The sequence below is a fragment of the Amphiura filiformis genome, chromosome 17 (assembly GCF_039555335.1).
Source record: "Amphiura filiformis chromosome 17, Afil_fr2py, whole genome shotgun sequence".
NCBI classification, from domain to species: Eukaryota; Metazoa; Echinodermata; class Ophiuroidea; order Amphilepidida; family Amphiuridae; genus Amphiura; species Amphiura filiformis.
In genome coordinates, this window is record NC_092644.1 from 40,934,426 (window position 1) to 40,953,535 (window position 19,110).

The 19,110-nt window shown below is 36.1% G+C and overlaps 1 protein-coding gene across 1 annotated transcript in view; it reads left to right on the top strand.

Annotated features, from left to right (window-relative positions):
• Window positions 1-19,110, top strand: part of LOC140137800 (uncharacterized) — a 571,667-nt gene that overhangs the window by 96,435 nt on the left and 456,122 nt on the right. Inside the window, 4 exon segments of the mRNA XM_072159582.1 lie at window positions 1,467-1,572; window positions 4,469-5,759; window positions 8,051-8,134; window positions 9,198-9,324. Coding sequence (XP_072015683.1) covers window positions 1,467-1,572; window positions 4,469-5,759; window positions 8,051-8,134; window positions 9,198-9,324 — 1,608 coding nt within the window.

The window sequence follows — 19,110 nt, forward strand, 5'->3', positions numbered from 1 at the left end:
AGGGCATTTGGGGTTATGGCATTTATTTGACCTAGATGTTACATTCATCATGTTCAATGAATCATATTTGTGTAACATGAATCATGTTAAACATTTCCTGTGACATGGCTAATAATATAGAAACATCAACAGGGAATCCTGGCTTGGGGAATCTATAGGGTGATCCCAATTAGATGTGGAAATTGAACACAGTGATCATTTTCCAATAAAAGTACAAGCACATTTATGATCACATATGCGTATATCCATATCAAAATGATGCACATGTCAGTTGGCTTTGTTATTTCAAAAGAATTAACACAATCAGTGATAGACGATGCTCGTTGCTGTTCAGATGGAAATATATGGGTCTAGGTCTTTGGGTGACAGATCTAAAGAAAAAATATGGGGTCTTTGGGTGACACAGCATGTGCCGGTAATGGGGTCTTTGGGTGACAGCGATGGTGAAAAGGGGGCCTTAATAACAGCCCTACATACGCATCACCTCCAAAGTGGGAGTGCCCCCCCAGAATTTCAGCATAACATCAAAGCTCCCATGGGCGCCCATTCCTTTTTTAAAGGAATTTTTATTCATAATAGCTAGGAATAAATACCAGACTCATCTGAAGCGGAGGTCACTTCAAATCATCCTCAAGTCACATGGGCTTTGTATTCCTTAACCATGTAGTCTTTGTCAAAGACTACTCGCGATTTAAGGGGACACAAGCCGCGAATCACAAACCACGATGCCACACGAATAGCGAGCGTAGTACCCACTATGGTTTCCAAGAGTGTGTGGTTCCCAGTAGTTTATCTCCCTACATGGGTAATATAGGTACACGGTCTGTAGCACAGACTATTAACCATGTGACTTTGGGGATGATTTGAAGTTTGCATTGGTTATAAATTTGTTTACAAAAGTGCAAAAGATAAACAAAACTTACCCCTATCCCTTTATTTTCAGTTAGGAGCATGTGGATGGCCTCTTAGAAATAAAAAAATCGACAGAAATAAAAAAATTGACATAATGAATATAAATTAGCTAAGTACTGTAAATAAATGTAAACTTGTTTTATTTTTGTGTCAAAATGTAATTATCACATAATTGTGAGTGAATGTAGTTTTATATACTCGTATATGTGATGCAATCAAGCAAAATGAGTCTGATGTCGATCAAAATCAAAATTCAGTTTTCAATTTCATTATATAAGCCACACCCAGAGCTATATTTTGCTGAGAACCCCATCATAATTTGATTTACGGTTCCAGAGATTGGTCATTTTAGTGATGCTCAGAACAATAAAATATAAAGGAATTATGATACTATTTTTTGCTTTATCTCAAAATCAATATTCCCGACATCCGACTCATTTTGCTTGATTGCATCACATATGTTCTTAAATAATGGTGTTATTTGAAATTAGTCAAGAACATATTTGATGGGACTAAAACTTTCTTCAATTTGATATCCATTTTATATTTTGCAGGGAGCACTGCATCTTTTTGTGGACTGAGGAAAGGTGACGCATTCCTGGAGTTGGGTGGAGCTAATGTGGCTGGCATCAAATCAAGATCATTAGCCGAAATACTCAAGTAAATAAATAACAACTACACTATTATTCTTACTGCATAACCTATATAACTATTCTTCTTACTGTGTATGGCCATATAAAAAAAAAATTTGGTTCTCATCCCCTCTCACCTCAATTTCTGGGCTAAGTAAGATTTTTTTTTAGAATTTTCCAAAATGTAAAACTTTGGAATATTAGGAAAACTTTACACAGATAAATAAGTTGATTAGAAAACAAAATCACTTTCAAGTCTTTTTGTGATACTCTACACCTATTTGCAAAGATCTTTCGCACAGCCCGATTTGGATAAACATGAAGTCGGATGCTGATTGGCAAATTGAATCACATCAACACTTCATTCGCTGATCAATCTGCATAGCATCGTGTAACGCAGGCGTGACCTAGTTCTTTTTACGTGATTGGTTGGCCGGTATGAAAGGTTTTTACAAATTAGTGTAGGGGATTTATCCCTTAGAAAATCACATTTGAACAGGAAAAGAGCTTCCTTGTTTTCCTCCAGAACTTTGAAAAAGCGCCAAACCTACTAATAAAAAACACCCCCTAGCTCTCTCCCTTATCAATTCATGAAAATCCCTTAGACGAGAAGCAAAAAATTAATTTTATATGGCCAACCCAAGGAGTTAACATTAGGAGAATGCAGATTGCATATAGTACTGTGTATTACATTTTAATAAATCTGACATATTGGGTCATATTGGATTGACAAGTTGGGGACCAAAATGGTGTAACTCCAAATCACACACCTTCAGCAAACCTAAATATCTTTAGTGTTATTTATAACATGACCAGAATTTTCAAAAGGCAAGGCCTAATGAGCATCCAAAGAGTGTCATACATGGTACACATATTTGGCTAATCTAGTTGAAATCCATGCAACACCTATGGAAGACATGACCTTAATCTTTCACACAGGGAATGTGAATTTCAAATGGAGTCGCCTATTCAGGTAACCCCATTTGAAACTCACACTCCAATAAAGTTGCAAGTTGGTGGTTTCGAGACATCCAGGCTGCTGAGTTGATGTTCTTAGTTTGCTGCGCGCACAAACCGACAGTATGTCCTTCATGAATGGCCAATTGTGCCCCCATTTACAAAGGACATACAGACATACTATTGGCTTGAACAGGTGCATGTGAAATAAAGAGCACCAACACAGTAGCCAGGATGTCTCGAATCTACTTGCGACTTTTTGCTCATTTGGTAGTAGCAGGTCACATATATATACTTGTATCAATGCAACAAGTAACTTTCATCAGTTTCTCATGGACACACTGCAGAATATTTCATCACCAGGAAATCTCATTTCATATTTAAAATTGAATATTTATAATGTAAAGAGTCATGCAATATATTATTTAATTATAGTTAGTTTCCTTTGATAAAAGTCACCTAGATCTTGCCAAATCATGATCCCACCACATCATGCAAACTTGATTTTCACATACCTTTGCCAAAAAGATGAACTAAAAATAGTAACATTCGGTTGGATTAATTGTGTGAAAAATGACTTTGATTTGATTTCCAAGATGTCCCTGTCATCAACAAACTAAGTGGTATTGAACTACATTTCATGTTTGGTACTGTATATAAAAGCAGAAATTATTTTGATTCGTCCAGAAGCTAAAATTCTTGAAAAGAGAGCTGAAATTGACTTGTGGTTTGAAAGGCACATTATTTTAGTTTACCCAAAATTAATAAAACCTTATAGTAAGTGATTTTTGTTATAGAGGGCACTGTTTAGCATTTAGTTCCTTACAAAGAGGGAGGACGCCAGTCACAACTTGACTGTTTATTCATCGTGGAACATACTCTTTGCGTGGCTGTGCGTAGTAAGCTGTTGTACGCAGATAACCTCGCAATATGGACGCGTAGAGTAGCGCTGTACGCTCGTGTATTAGCATGATTAGTCGCAGAGTAACAAGCGTAGTTGAATGTTCCACGATGTACACAAATTTAATAATTTTTCTATAATGAACAATGATTTTAACAGCCGTTGTGTCATTACAAGATTATGAAAATATAGCACATTTACACGTCTTAGAGGCAACTGAATAAATAATTACCACAATAAAACAATAAATAAGTAAACAAATTTCAACACGAAAATGCTGATGCAAAGTCAAGTCACTTACGGCGTTATTGCACTTTCACAAAAAACTGTTTTAAACAGCTTTGTGGTTCCTTACATTGATGGTATACACATTGAAACCAATGAGTAACACATATTTCCATGAGCTTTTAAATTTGCGGTTCTAAAATCATCCCAAAAGTGTGACAATAGAAAACACAAAAACTTGCTGCTTAGAGTACTTCATATGTGTTGTTGACAAAGGTGACACAAATATGAGAGGCTGGTACTTAATTTCAACCACTGAATGTAAAAAAAAATAGATTTTGCTTCAGAATTGTTACCACTGTCTGTGATAAGATTATATAAAATGGGAAAATATTTTTCATTTACAGAGAAATATTTGGTTGAATATATTCTTTTGATATGTCCAAAAGCTAAAATTCTTGAAATGAGAGCTGAAATTGACTTGTGGTTTGAAAGTCATATTATTTTACTTTACCTAATTAAAACTTTACAGTAAGGGATTTTTTGTGATCAGATTGTTATAGAGGGCACTGTTTAGCATTTAGTTCCTTCCAGAGAGGGGGAGGCCAGTCACAACCTGATTTAAAAAATAAAAGCCTGTAGTAGCACATTAAGGTAATACACAGTCACAAATCAATTGATTTAACAAGAAACACAATCCAATTGTTTATCAGAACTATTAATTAAGCAATTTATGGATAAATGAATATTTTAAATGTTAAACCTACTAATAAATATGGTTTGGCTTTGATTTAGTGTATGCATATTTGAATTCATAACTGTCAATATTATTATTCTACAGAAGAGCTGATGGTGACATCCAGGCCCTGGTACAGCGGTCAGGTGACCGCTCCCAGCGTCCACTACCAGCACCACCACTGCAAACACACACAGCTCCTGCCAGAATCAAACACAAGGATGTGAAAGCAATTGCCAAGGCAAAAGCTAAAGCTGCTACTGTGAAGCGTATGGGAGGAGGGAGCAGTCCTAGTTTCATCCGCGACAGACCCAGATCCTTGCCATTATTAGAACAACGTTTGAAACGGGAGCTCGCTGCTAAATTAGCAGCACGCAAGGCACGCCATAACCTTCAGAATTCACGTAAGAGACGTCAGGCAGATATGAAGCTGGAGACAAAAGAAGAGGCGCCTGCTCTCATCATGAAGCCGCAAATTGATGAAGAGGATGTTTACGAGAATTCTCACCCAGAGGGTTACTATCTCGTTCCCATGTCGCGAGATAATAGCGATGGTGAGGACTCACAACCAGAAGCAGAATATGCTACGATACAGCACGGTAATCGCACATCAACCATAACACCTGGTGTGATGCATGTTACGCCACCACCGCCGCCTCCTCCACCTCCTCCACAGCAACTGCTACATCCACCAATACAACAGCAACTACAGCAACCAACTCAACTACAGCAAGCAACCCAGGAGCAACAGCCACTACAGCAGCCAATGCAACAGCAACTACAGCAACCAATGCAGCAGCAACAGATACAGCCAATACAACAGCAACAGCAACTACAACAGCCACATCAACAAGAGCAGCCAATGATTGATCCCCTGAATAACAACATCTATGATCAAACACCAAATAACCTGCCATTGGTGGCAAAAGAAGAGCGTATAACCACCACCTTAGCTGCAATTGAGGAAGCTCCTCCTGTACCCAAAGTGACGTCAAGACCCAAACTGATGAAGTCTGCAAGTGTAAATTCAGAATGCATTTATGAAAATGACACCGATCTTCGACTTAGTTTGTGCAAATTTGCTGCAGATGATTTTGGGCATGTTTACGAGAATCTGGACGAGCAAGCATTGGATCTTCAAGCAGATGAAATTCCTGATGATATTCCAGTATTTGCAGAACCAGAAATGGAGAGAATCGTAGAAGGAGCCAGCATGGATACCAGCAAAGACAGGTCTAGTGTTAGCATGCAGAGTGAGGGGTCTTCGGTTGAGTCTGCATCAGAGATTAACACACTGTCTTCTAGTGTGAATGATGATGAAATATCTGTAGAAGAGATGGATGTGACTTGTGAAAGTGTGGTGTCGGGTAATATCATTTGGGCAAAAGGAGTTAAGGTAAGAATCACAGAGATTAGAACCAAGGAGTACCAACTCAAAATTGCCCCATATGTAACTTGTCGCTCATGGAGGGCAAATAGTGTACCTCCGTGTATATATCAGCAAAGGCCAGAAGTGTGGAAGAAAGAGTGAATTGGACCACATTTCTGCCCCCATCCACCAATAGTATACAAATATTAAATGTTTTAAAATAATTTGAACCATTACACAAACGGAATACAGTTAATATTTGTTTTGTGTCACTCATTCATAAATTGTTTTAAATTTTGTGTATATTTAAAGTCCCATTCAGTGATCCCAGCGAAAGTGTAAAAAAATTAAAATTGCTTAAAAGAGAAGGATAAGTCTAAGATTTTTAAAATGCAATCTTTGGCAACAAACGAAGAAAACAGCAGAATTGACGAAGTTGAAGCCCCATTTAAATACATGTAGCTAATTTATAAACTGTCAGTATATAAATTACAAATTCATGTAAAATGCCTTATTTTGTCTTAAATACATGGCTTTTGGCTAAACAACTAGCAGGCTGTGTTAGCACATCTATGACAATGACAAAGGTCCAGATGAGCAAATCACTGAATGGGCCTTTAATACCCATTTGCCAACACAACTCCCCCAAGTTCTGCCGTGACATAATTCATATTGCAAATAATTACCAACAAAATTGGCAAAGTAACTTGCATGCAAGTTCTCGCAAAGTAGAAGTCTCTTCTATGCATGTGCATGACATACATACTGTGTCTACTATAATTAAGGCTCGAATGGTCGTACAGCATTGCGCATCCTTGGGACGGTTTAAAAAAGCATTAAAAAATAAAAATGTTGAATTGAAACCAGGAATGGAAATCAATGATTGAACTGTCTAGAATTTATGTATGAGTGATATAAACTAAAAGATTGTGATAACCATGATAACAGTGAAACAAATTTGGGCTATTCCAGTTGAAATCCATACACCCCCTATGGAAGACTTGACCTTAATATTCCACACAGGGAGTGTGAGTTTCAAATGGGGTTACCTGAATGGGTGACTCCATTTGAAATCTAAACCACCTGTTTGGGAGATTTAAGGTCAAGTCTTCCATAGGGGTGTATGGATTTCAATTGGAATGGGCCAATAGTAGAGGTCTTTCCACTATCAAATGGACACTGTAATGTTGCAAAACGAAGCAATATATTATACAATCTTTATATAAACCTTTATTAAATTTCGAATAAAATAATCTGATAAAGTCGGATAGGAAAGGTTGCAGAACTGCCCAGGGCCTGGTTGCTCAGACAAAATCTAGTGTTTCAGCTGCACAAGTGTCTGTACTTGGTAATAAATTGTGCGAGTAGATTTTGCACCAGACATCTTGGCTGGACAATCACACTGTTTTTGTTAGGCCTAAATATGACAGATTTGCACCTGCTTCATCTTGAGACACCCACCCACGTAGGGTTAGTTTATTTTCCTTAGGATGGGTTTCTTTTTTTCTTCATTTTTGGTGACAACATTTTTGCACAAGTATGATCTTTTTTGTGCTGTTGTGAATTTTAGGGTGAACAACATTGTTACCGTAAAAATTGAAATTTTCACAGCATATTAAATTTACATGCTTTTTACACTCAATGCAGCTTCTGTGAAAATTAAAACATGGATATCATGTAAAGGTATATTTAAACCTCACTGTGATTTAAATAAATCAAGTAAAGTAGATCAAAATTGAAGTGCAAACCATTACCAGTGGCGGCACCAGGAATTTTTTTCAGGGGGTGAGGGCAGTGGGGGCAAAATGAATTTCAGGGGACAAATTTGCCCAAAATTGCTGCAAAAAGTGGAAATTTACGTAATTTTGGCGGTTTTGCCTCAAAAGTGGGGGAGGGGGGGAAACTGGGGGGGGTCAAGAAAATATTTGGGGAAATGCCCCCCCAGTGCAGCCACTGCCCATTACAGTACTTGGTGTTTAGAAGTAAGAGAAAGCAATGCACATGTTTGAATGCTCGTTCAGAAGGGATGAGTATATTAAACACATTGTTTCATTGGGCATGCAGTGATTTGTCTGTATTGTTCTCCCAATACTATTACACATTTTTTAACCTATAGACCTAACTGCTAGGCTTTCATTACAGTGTAACTTTTGGTAAAAGCAAAAGGTGGTCTTTTTTGTGTTTTTTCTTATGCATATTTTGTGTGTATGTGTGTATCGGGGTGCATTTGTGTGCTGTGAATGTGTCTTCATGCATGCATTCTTTCATCTTGTGTAAAGTCCTTGCTTTCACATGTTATCTAATGCCTTTTATTGCAGCCTTTTCGGTTAGATCAAGCAGGCCGACACCTTGTTCATGTCGGTAGGCTGTCTGTCAAGACTAAAAAGAAGAAGTTACGAGAGGTAAAAATTAAAAAATTCTGACTTTTTACTTTAAGGGATTAGATAGCGACATTTGCACAGTATTTTTTGTGGGAGCTGAGAGCACATCAGACACACCAAATTGCATTCTGAATATGAGGAATGTCGCTATCTGATCCCTTAAGTAATTTGTTACCCTTCAGTTTGATAGCTAGACTCTAATGTTTCATTTAACAAAATAGAGATGATAGTAATGAATGCCCAATCAAGACATTTAAGATAAACGAATAAAAAACCCATAAAATAGAGAAAACATATGTAAAAACAAAACACAGGTAAAGAATTTTCTGAACACATTTCAAGATAATCATGGGCTAATATGCAATTAATGCAACAAGAAGAAAAACAACAACAACCAAAAAGAAGACAGAAAAGAACCATAACAACCACATGCAATTGCTTTCCCAGTAGACGAAAAGGTGAAATAATGAGATTTGGAAAACTAACATAATATATATTATATGCGGTAGAAACTATAAATGTTTTGCTTGTCATTTGAATAAAATTGTCCCTTTTAAATTTGACCATTACAAAATTAAGGTGTTGAGCAGTCTACTGGTAATTGAGTGAGCTCAATTGCATGTAGATATGGCCCCTATTAATTGATTAAATTCAGTAAGATTTCTGTGTCAATTATAATTTAGTATTGATCAAAGTCATTCTTTTACCTGTCCTAGGACCAAACTGCCCCTCCTGGGCTATTCCATTTCAAATCCTCATCTTCTGTTGAAGTTGAATTGCAGGTGGATATATTATTTTGTGTAGTTTATGTTAAAATCCAGCTGAAAGCATTTGAAATTTTTTGAAATCCAGTTGGAGTTTAACTGTATGCGACCACATTTATGGAATTTTGTTTCCAAAAAACTTTTCCCCCTGATAACAAACTGTTAGATCTAGAATGGTCAAGACTGTTTGGTTGGAATTCAATATTCTTCGTCAAGAGGTGTGGTTTTTAAATGGAATAGCCCAGTGATGGATAAAAGGACAGCTAGCTAAGACACACAAAATATAATATCATTACCCAATTAATGCACCATTCTTGCAGATGTTAGTGATCCTGTTTTCTGATATCCTGGTGTTCTGTAAGCCTATGGCTGATGGCAGACTCAAAGTGTTATACCGCCCTCTACAGATCAATGACGTCAGCATTCTGGACTTCAACCGTAAAATCGGTAAGTTTTCCATGTGGTACTGCATCCTTGAAATGCTTATGAATATTCAGTGTTATCTGAGAAGATGTTTTAACTCAAAATATAAGACAAGTATCTTGTTTTGAAGATGTTTTTCTTCAGGGTGATGATAGATGGATAGCTGTGTTTTCATTACGACCACAATTTATTCCTACTTGTCATTCCGTTGATACCTACCTGAAAGAAATAAGAACATGTAAAATAGCCATGATCAAATATTTATGACAACTTAAGGATCTCCTTCCATTTGCTATTTAGCTGTTTTGACCAGCTTGTAATTTGACTGCTCAGTGCCAGAAACGGGTAAGTGCAATAGCTGCCCTGTGAACATTAGGCAATTTACACACAGTATAATACTTTTCTACACATGGCAGCTACACATGGCAGCTATTGCACTTACCCTCTTCTGGCACTGAGCAATAGTCTGCTGAGAAGTAAAACAATTCTTCACCATTTTTGTGTTGTTAAGAAAATGTATTACTGATTTTATTCTTTTGTTAAGAATTGTTTATCATTGAAGTGCTTCTCATAAGAAATGTTAGTGTTTCTGTTCTGATGCAAACAAGTCACTGAATAGATTTATCATTGTTTGCATCATATGTGACACAATCTGGTCCATGGGGGCCAAAGACGTCAAATTTGAAATTGAGATAAAGGTAAAAATATGGAGTAAAAAACAATAAAATACATAAGAAAACAGACATCAAAAAACTTCATAACTTTAGAACCAAGTATGTTAGACCTTTGGCGTTTCCAGTAAATGATAGCCTATTGTATGTATAATTTAATAATTACAGTAACTCAATTTTCCTTTGGCCCCATGTACCAGATCGTGTCACATATACATAATATTATAATGCATATTAAAAACAAATTCATAATGATGTTTAAAACAGCTTTTAGAGGTCTCTTTAGAAGTGCTACCTGGAACGGTGTTCAACCAAGAATTAAAATCTGGAGTTCCTGGGTTGCAACCTCATTTGGGGTTACAGGGTTTCAGGCTCAAATTGTAGAGTTTTGTGACTTCCCATAAATAAGGTGAAGCATGTGGCACAATTCTGATATGAGTTATGGAAATATTGGGTCACTAGAATATGATTTGGGATGTGCATACACAAGTTATTTAATATACTATTCACAAAAAATGTATGTATATACGTTTATATAGCAAATCGTACATTGCACGAAGTATGTGACACAATTTTGACTTTAGGATACAAGTGGCCTGAATGGTGTCACATTCAAAGGATATGGACAAACCCAGGCATTGAGTTTTGCAATGTGACAGGTGTGCTGTAAATCGCACGCCTGGATAACCCGAGGTGTGCTTTTAGGTGTGCTGCAAATCGCACACCTAAATAAACCAAGGTGTGCTTTTTTCAAAACTGGTGTATGACTATGATTTCATTTTCAGCTAAAACTTAGCAATTGTGACAACATACATGTACTTTTTTTAAATGGCCATGGTAAAAGCTCTGGGGTAATGAATGGTGTATACTGCATAGATGTCCCTGGACTTTGGACTTACTGCTAGTGTCATTTGTAATTTTTTTTTTTTTTTAATTAGTTTTTTTTTTTGGATTTAGAATGTCCTAGAATGTCCCTGAACTTTAGAATGTCCCTGGAATTTTTTTTAATTTAAAAAAATTACAAAAGATTTAAAAATTATAAATTCTTGTTTAAAATAGGCAAATTTGTAAATTATGTTCACATAATAATCTATGAATGATTTTAAAATGCATTTGTTTTGTATGCTTCTTTACTTCATAAATAGGTTGTAATGTGAACATCAATTATAAATTTGCCTATTTTGAACATGAATTTATAATTTTTAAATCTTTTTTAATTTTTTTTTTCAAGTTTTAAAAAAAATAAAAAATATTTCCAGGGACATTTAGTTCCAGGACATTCTAAATAAAAATAAAAACTTAAAAAAAAAAAAAAAAAAAATTTTTTTTTTTTTTTTTTTAGGTGTGCTGAAAAATCGCACCTCGGCGTATTTTCAGGCGTGCGGCGCGTGCGAATCGCACTCGCACGCCTTAAAACTCAATCCCTGCAAACCCCTGATTTAGATAGATTTCTGGTCTGCTGGGAGAAGTTTGCCATGTCTGTGTTACATACCATACCATGCATTTAAGACATGTCTCAAATAATGTAGTATCCCAGATTAATAAATCGGATACAGCACATTTATTGTATAAGGATGTAGAGTAGACATGACAGACGCAGCGCTATAAGCAACTTTATACACCGGAGCTGGCCAACTATCTTAATGAACATTGAAAACCATGACTTCATTGAGCCCCATAGCAACTTTCATTAACAATTTGCTCATTGCTAAGTTCCATCATATGGAGTTCATACCTCACTCATTTGTAATGCTCTGCATGCTACCTATAGGCGTAAAAAGTCCAAGTTTTGACATATTTTCTCAAAATATCAAGAACAACCTAGGCTTGTTTGTACTCATGTTAATGCATTTTTCATGCTGATTCCAAATATGGTCATGAAAATTTACAATTCTGAATTGTTTGCAAATTTTTGAAAAATATTTGAAACTTGGTCGTCTGCAGTTGACACCCGTGTGGAGAGAGTTAAACATCTCAGTAACCAGTGGGTTAAAACTAGGCATGTTAGTTCTCATTTTGATTGCATTTTGTGATGAAAACCCCAAATGCAAGCAAGATATTTCCTTTTGATGTGGAGTGTTTGAATGTGACTTCTACATTTGACATTCAAGCACAGAAGCGGTTATCTTTGCATCAATCCTTCAACAAGTCTTTTGATAATCTACACTAGAAGCTGTGAGATGTGTTTACAAGTCTTGGGTGTAGTCTAGTTCTGCCAAGGGTATCTGTACAGTCAGACCACCTGTGTATTAGAGTGGATTAGGCTTTGTTTGTGTCAACCTGCTGCATGGGAGTGCACATGACAGACAGCAGCAAGAAGAAAAAAAGGGTCATTTGTCGGTGAACATGATTTTTCCAGTTTTTCACCCAAATTACTTACTCATTTGATAACCTATATAATGGTGTAAAGTATTTAAGAATCTGATGTATTATTCCAGCGATATGAACATTCGAATGTTGGTTAAAACATTAAAATGCAACAGAAATGGAATTTAACGGTTGGGGTAACTCAAAACCAGATATAGATCAAATAGCTGATTTGATCGTGATGAATTTCAGCTGTAGGAGTGATGGCTGCTGCAGTCTTGTTGTATGCATAACTGGCTAGCTGATAGCAATAGAGAACTTAATACCTGTTTTTGCTTAGATGTAGCAGGTTGAATTTTGACAATGGACTATTCCAGTTGAAATCCATCCACCCTCTATGGAAGACATGACCTTAATCTCCCACACAGGGTGTGTAGATTTCAAATGGAATACCCAGGTAACCCTACTTGAAATTCATACTCCCTGTGTGGAAGATTAAGGTTATGTCTTCCGTAGGGGGTGTATGGATTTCAAGTGGAACAGTACAATACAATTTCCGGTGACAACTCATATTATTAGCTCATCTACTCGTGAAATCTGAAACACACACTTATAAAAAATCTAGTCAAATTATTTTTTTTTTTCATAAAAACAATCTGAATACTAGAAACTCTTCAACATTTGTAAGTTCAGTTTTTGAGCCCAAGGGAACGTCTACTTTAAGTTTAAAGGGTTTTTTTATTATTTAAACCCATCTTTTGTTAATTCCCACAGTGATTTTCCAAATCAGATTCTGAATACAAAATTAATCACAATTCAGATTGAGATATTCCAGTTGAAATCCATGCGTAAAAAGTCGCAAGTTTTGAAATATTTTCTCAAAATATCAAGAACAACCCAGGCTTGTTTGTACTCATTTTAATGCATTTTTCATGCTGATTCCAAATATGGTCATGAAAATTAACAATTCTGAAATTTTTGCAAATTTTTGAAAAATATTTGAAACTTGGTCAGCTGCAGTTGACACCCATGTGGAGAGAGTTAAACATCTTTTTAAGACTATCTCAGGAACCAGTGGGTTAAAACTGCACCCCCTGACCTTAATCTTCCACACAGGGAATATATAAATTATTTCAAATAAAATCACCCACTCAGGTAACCTTATTTGAAACTCTTGTGTGGACAATTTAAATGATGTCTTCATAATGAGTGTGTGGCTTTCATGTAATAGCCCATTTTTGTGGCATTAATTAATGATGAATAAACCTTGCAAATGGCAAACTAGTAAATTGTCTAATAAAGATAAATTCTGACATTTAACATGAACTTGGAAAAGGTACTTAAAAATTCTTTAAACATTTATGAAAAAAAATGTTCTACATGACATATTCATTTCAATATTATTATAATAATTAGCTGTTAGATAAAACGTTCTGTACAGAAATCCTTTCCATGCACCATTATGGTACAAGAATTTTATACAGTGAGAATGTAGTGTAGATAATTTGATACATTTGTACAGCAGACAGAAACCGAGGGGTGAAAGGCCCCATCTACGATAGCTGCCAGGTGTCATTTTTTAGATGTGTACAATATAGAATGCAGAAATTGTGAAATTTCTATAGGGCAGCTATTGCAGTGAAGGCTTTCTTGAAGGTACCCATAACCCCTCGAAATAGGGTACAAGTACAAATAATTATAAAATAATTCTCTTACCGCCTAAGAGCCTCAATGTGTATAAAAATGCACAAAGCTGCTCTTTAATATAAACTTCGCTTGTCGTACTTTAATAACAACAATTTATTTTTGGAAAGAAGTACACATGTTGCCAAACATTCTGTGGATAAAATCAAATTGGATCAAAATATTAAAAGTGTTAAGCCTACGAGGCAGAAGAAAGCGTGGTGCAGTGAAAGTGAACTGGGGTATCTTCTAATCGGCTCTTTTGCGTATGGTGCCCTCGTTTTATGTTTAGTCTGCTGTCAGGAGTGGGCGTACTGGTTTCCTTTTCACAATACACTCAATCTTTATTTTGCCAGCAACTATTTTATCGTAGTGTTGCCTCAAGTTTTCCGAGCAAAGGCGTGGCGAGCACCATGTCAAGGCAGTAGTACATCAATCAAGTTGCATAATTTCCAGTATTGAGAACAAACACTCAAAATCTTAATATTTGGGCACTTTTATTGATTCTCTTGAAGAAATATCCCACTTGGGTGGGTGGTGCATAAGTAGCACAATGTTTTGGGAAAAGGCAACCAAAATCCTAATAATTTGGCACTATAGATTCTAATGAAGAATTCAGACAATTATGTGGATAATCAGTTGATTTACTACACTTTCTTTTCCCAGTGATCGATCATTCATACTTATGTGATTTTTGCTTGGTCAAGAGCCGGTCATAGGCAATGGCCGGTGGCCCAGATGTGTGATTGTAAGGTAGGGAAAGTGAAGGAAAATTATGTTTTTTTAATAATGTTACTTGTTATTTAAATTATAAGTAGCCATACAATACATGAATTTAGGGCAATTCAGCTTTATTTGAAGACACAAAAATGTAACAATATGTAAAATAAAGGGAAATCTGTGTTGGAAAAGGCTGTACCCTCATACTCGCAAAAGTAGCCCAATTTTAGCAAAGTGAAGCAGGTCATTTGAAAGTAGCCCAAATGGACTGCTTAGGTACCTTATAGCAACTCTGTTTTTTCATTCTGTTTTTCCGCAGCTTTTACACAGTGTCTTGTAGTTTAATAAATTTAGCAAGTTCTGCCACAATGCAGACAATTAAGATGTGTGGGGAGAGCTCAAGTTTCCTTTCAAATTGACTTTGTTGTTTTGTTTTTCCATTGACTTTAATCACCCAGCCTCTTGTTTTTATTCTGATTATTAAAGGTGTGTGGGTGGTCTGATAGTAACACGTAACGGATGTTTTGTAGCTCACATTGAGGCTCAACATCCAAACATTTGTATTCCAATGTTTATTGAAATTTGCTTCATCGGTTCTGGTTGTAGAAGCAAAAATGTGTATTATAGAATAGATCAGTACATGAATGCCAGGGTGGCGTACCACCAAACTACCATGTTTTTGTTGACACCACTTGAACGAAACATATGAGAAAAATACGAGCTTTTTCCTGTTACCAATATCTGCATTTTGATAGGGTAAGGTGGGGGATGAGGCTGTGAATCAGGTCATACACATTTTCATGGAGAGTGGGTTTTTCTGTACAACACATTTTGCCTAACTGCATTATTAAATGATCAACATAAATAGGTCAGTTTGATTAAACCATTGACGAAAATTGTTCTGTAAGTGTTAAAGACCTTCTGAATTTGACAGCTTCCACTTGCATGAATCAACCATAGAATGTCAGATTTTACATTAACCATAATGCTGTAAAATCTTACAAATTGAGGCCACTGTGCATGCATGCATCCCAAGTGATGCAAATGTTGCAATCACCCCAAATCATATTATACGCACTGTTTCGTTGGCCGGACCAAGGGAAAAATTGTGGTTTCCGGTCGCCAATCCAGTGCTTGGCACCTGAGGGGTCTTGGGTTTGAATCCAGAGAGAAACAAACAACTTCTCTATTCATCTCTCTCTTTAAAACTTACTATTTTCCTTTCCAAGCATCAAATATCAGGTTTGCCACAAAATATCGCCAAAACAATTTATGACAAAATCCGAATTTTATTCTCTGTTTTGCACATCACTGATTGTTCCTTTGATGTTTTTGTTTTCTTTTGTTTTTTCTTTTTTCTTTCTGCTGGCAATATACTATCACAAACTGCCCACTCTCATAAATTTGCCTGGTCTTCAATATAGTATGACCAATTTACGTGTACTGTCAGACTGCGGATGTGTTAACAAATGGGCTTGTAAGATAGGCTGGGACAATAACCAGCTTAGTACTCTATGCTGATATGAAGATTGATAATGTCCTTACAAAGTGGAAAACAACACAAATTTGGTGCTCTGTATTTTTTATATTTGTGTACTTCAATACTTTCAAGACAGTGTAAAATTTACGAAATGGGACACTTACGAAACCATTGGTCAGGTAATGTTAAATAGTAAAATACCCCTAATTTTTGAATTGAAATGATGAGTGGAAATGATAGAAATGTTTGTATGTGAAAATTGATATTCTTCAAAAATAGAGCATTTAACTCAAATGATGATTTAAAGATATGGTAGTTGCATATGACAGTATATAGTAAATAGCTGTTTGTCTGAATGCCCTATATGAATCCAACACAAGTTATGTAATTCAGATGTTGAAAATAACATTTGATGATGAATTGTTCACTAGTAGGTGAAGAAAACTAGCATTGAAATCTGGTGGATGTTGAATTTTGATTATAAAGGGCAAGGTATCTAGGCAAGTCAAACCATCAAGAATCTGTGATCAAACTGGTTTTCAAAAGCCTTGGTCAAGCACATTTCAAAAGCAGGTTAACCCCATGAGAACTACCTGCCGATTGGCCAAAATGAATAATGTGTCCAATTTTGAACCAATCAAGGAGGGTCTTAATAAGATCATCTGCAAATGCAAGTTTGACCATAAATAGTTTAAAGCCTAGTCATAATTGGCAATTGAAATAAGCATTTCAAGTTATCAACCAATCAGAAATGCTGTTAGATTACCAGTAGTGTCCAGGAGGCTTAAAATGGCTCTTTTTAATATTATGCACCAAAAAAATGGCACATTCTCAGCTGCAAGATGGTGTAAAATTGCAAATTCTCACCTGAAGGACTTCACTTTTTCCCCTCTAAAACAATTGCTCGGTATGTAGTTGCACCACTGAACATACTGGGCAAAATGCAAACTGATGCCCCCCCCCCCGACAACTGATATGTCCCTGATCCACCTGTGATCCTACCAAACGTACCAATAACCACCAGGTAGTGACATTTCAAAGTGCCTAATCCATGTTGAAGCAACATCTGCCTTTAATTTCAGACTATGTTCAAATCAAATGTTTGTAATAAAATGGGATGTTGCTGCGCAATTTGCTCGCATGTTGACAGTTGCCGTATTTGCGTGCTGAGGTTTGATTACCATTGCATTTGTGTGCAAAGGAAACAACATGAACTTTGCATTGGATGTTGTCATTGTATTGCAAATGGTTTATATTTTTACAGCTTTTTGTCACTGTTAAAGGTACATTATTTGGTTATTCCAATTGAAATCCATACACCCTCTATGGAAGACATGACCTGCATCTCTCAAACAGGGAGTGTGAATTTCAAATTGGATTTATCTGAATGGGTGACTCCATTTGAAATCTATAGGCTACCCTCTATTTTGAAGATTAAGGTCGTGGCTTCCATAGGAGGTATATGGATTTCTACCTGATGGGTGACTCCATTTGTAATCTACACCCTGTGTGGGTGTTTAAGGTCATGTTTTCCATAGGGGGTGGATGGATTTCAACTGCAATGGCCCATTATGCAAATATTGACTGCTCATAATGAAAATGGTGCAAAATATTTCCCAGAGGTGAATTGGAGATGGTCTTTCATTGATTGACTGAGATGAACTTGAGTAAAAAAAGCAAGTCAATATTAATTTTATATAACATACATATACAGACTGATAGCCTCAAAAGTGAGGTGATCTGATCGCTGAGTGTCATTGTCAGATTATCCACCGAGCATGAGGTCGTGATGTCGAGTAGGGCAAAAGTTCCTGTAAAAGTGACTATTGACCAGTGATGTCGTCACCAGTGGGGTATGATATTCATGAGTTAGACTAGGGTAAAGACTCCATGAATAATTAAGCAGCTTTTGGAATAAAGCTGTATAACTCTTCTATAGAATATTTCGCATAATTCTGTGCAGTTTTATATAAAGGATAGACCCACTTTTAATGGGAAGTTTTAGCTCTGTTGTGAAATATCAGAGAAATTATCTGAATATTTTATGCCATGAAATTCGACATCCACCAACAAATAGGGATATTTTCATGCGTTATGTAAACAAAGATATTCCATACAAGAGACTATCGAAAGGAAGTATGTTTAATTTTGGAATTAAAAATACGGCATATACCTATTTGTCCTGATTTTAAACATAACTGCATTTAATCATAGACCTCTTCCAGGGTGTATGATTTAATACTAGGGGCTGAAATTTTCATACTAGGTACAATCTGAATACAAAGCTCATGGGCCTGATGTATTGATTGATGATTCTAGCTTGCAAGCCAGTATTCTAACCAGCATATCATTGTTCACTAAATGCTAAAATATTCCACGGCCTGGAGGTGGATGTATACATGTACTTGCTTCTCCATTGAAATAACTGAATTAACTGTACTTTTAAGTCTATTGATCATATATCTCCTCCCTTATTTTTATTCAATATCTATTGTTCACAATTCCCAGATTTCTTCCTCGAAATCCAGGAGCTGAATATGTTATGGTGGGAAATTTTTGAGAGGTTGTTATTTTCATGTTATTTGTGGTGGCCCTTGAACATGTTGGAACAAAACTACTGACAGGTTACATAGGAGGTTTTGCTTTAAACATGTTCAGGGGCCAATGACACACTACAACAAAATTGAACTCTCTCCATGCGGGTGTCGACTGCAGACGACAAGTTTCATTTTTTTTTTAATTTTAAAATTTCAGAATTGTAAACTTTCATCACCATATTTGGAATCAGCTTGAAAAATGCATTAAAACGAGTACAAACAAACCTAGTATTGGTTCAATTGTTCTAAAGATAGCTCTTGATATTTTGATAAAACATCTCAAAACTTAGACTTTTTATGAAGTCTAAGGCAAGCACGCAGAGCAGTAAAAGCTCATGAAAATATGTTTGAC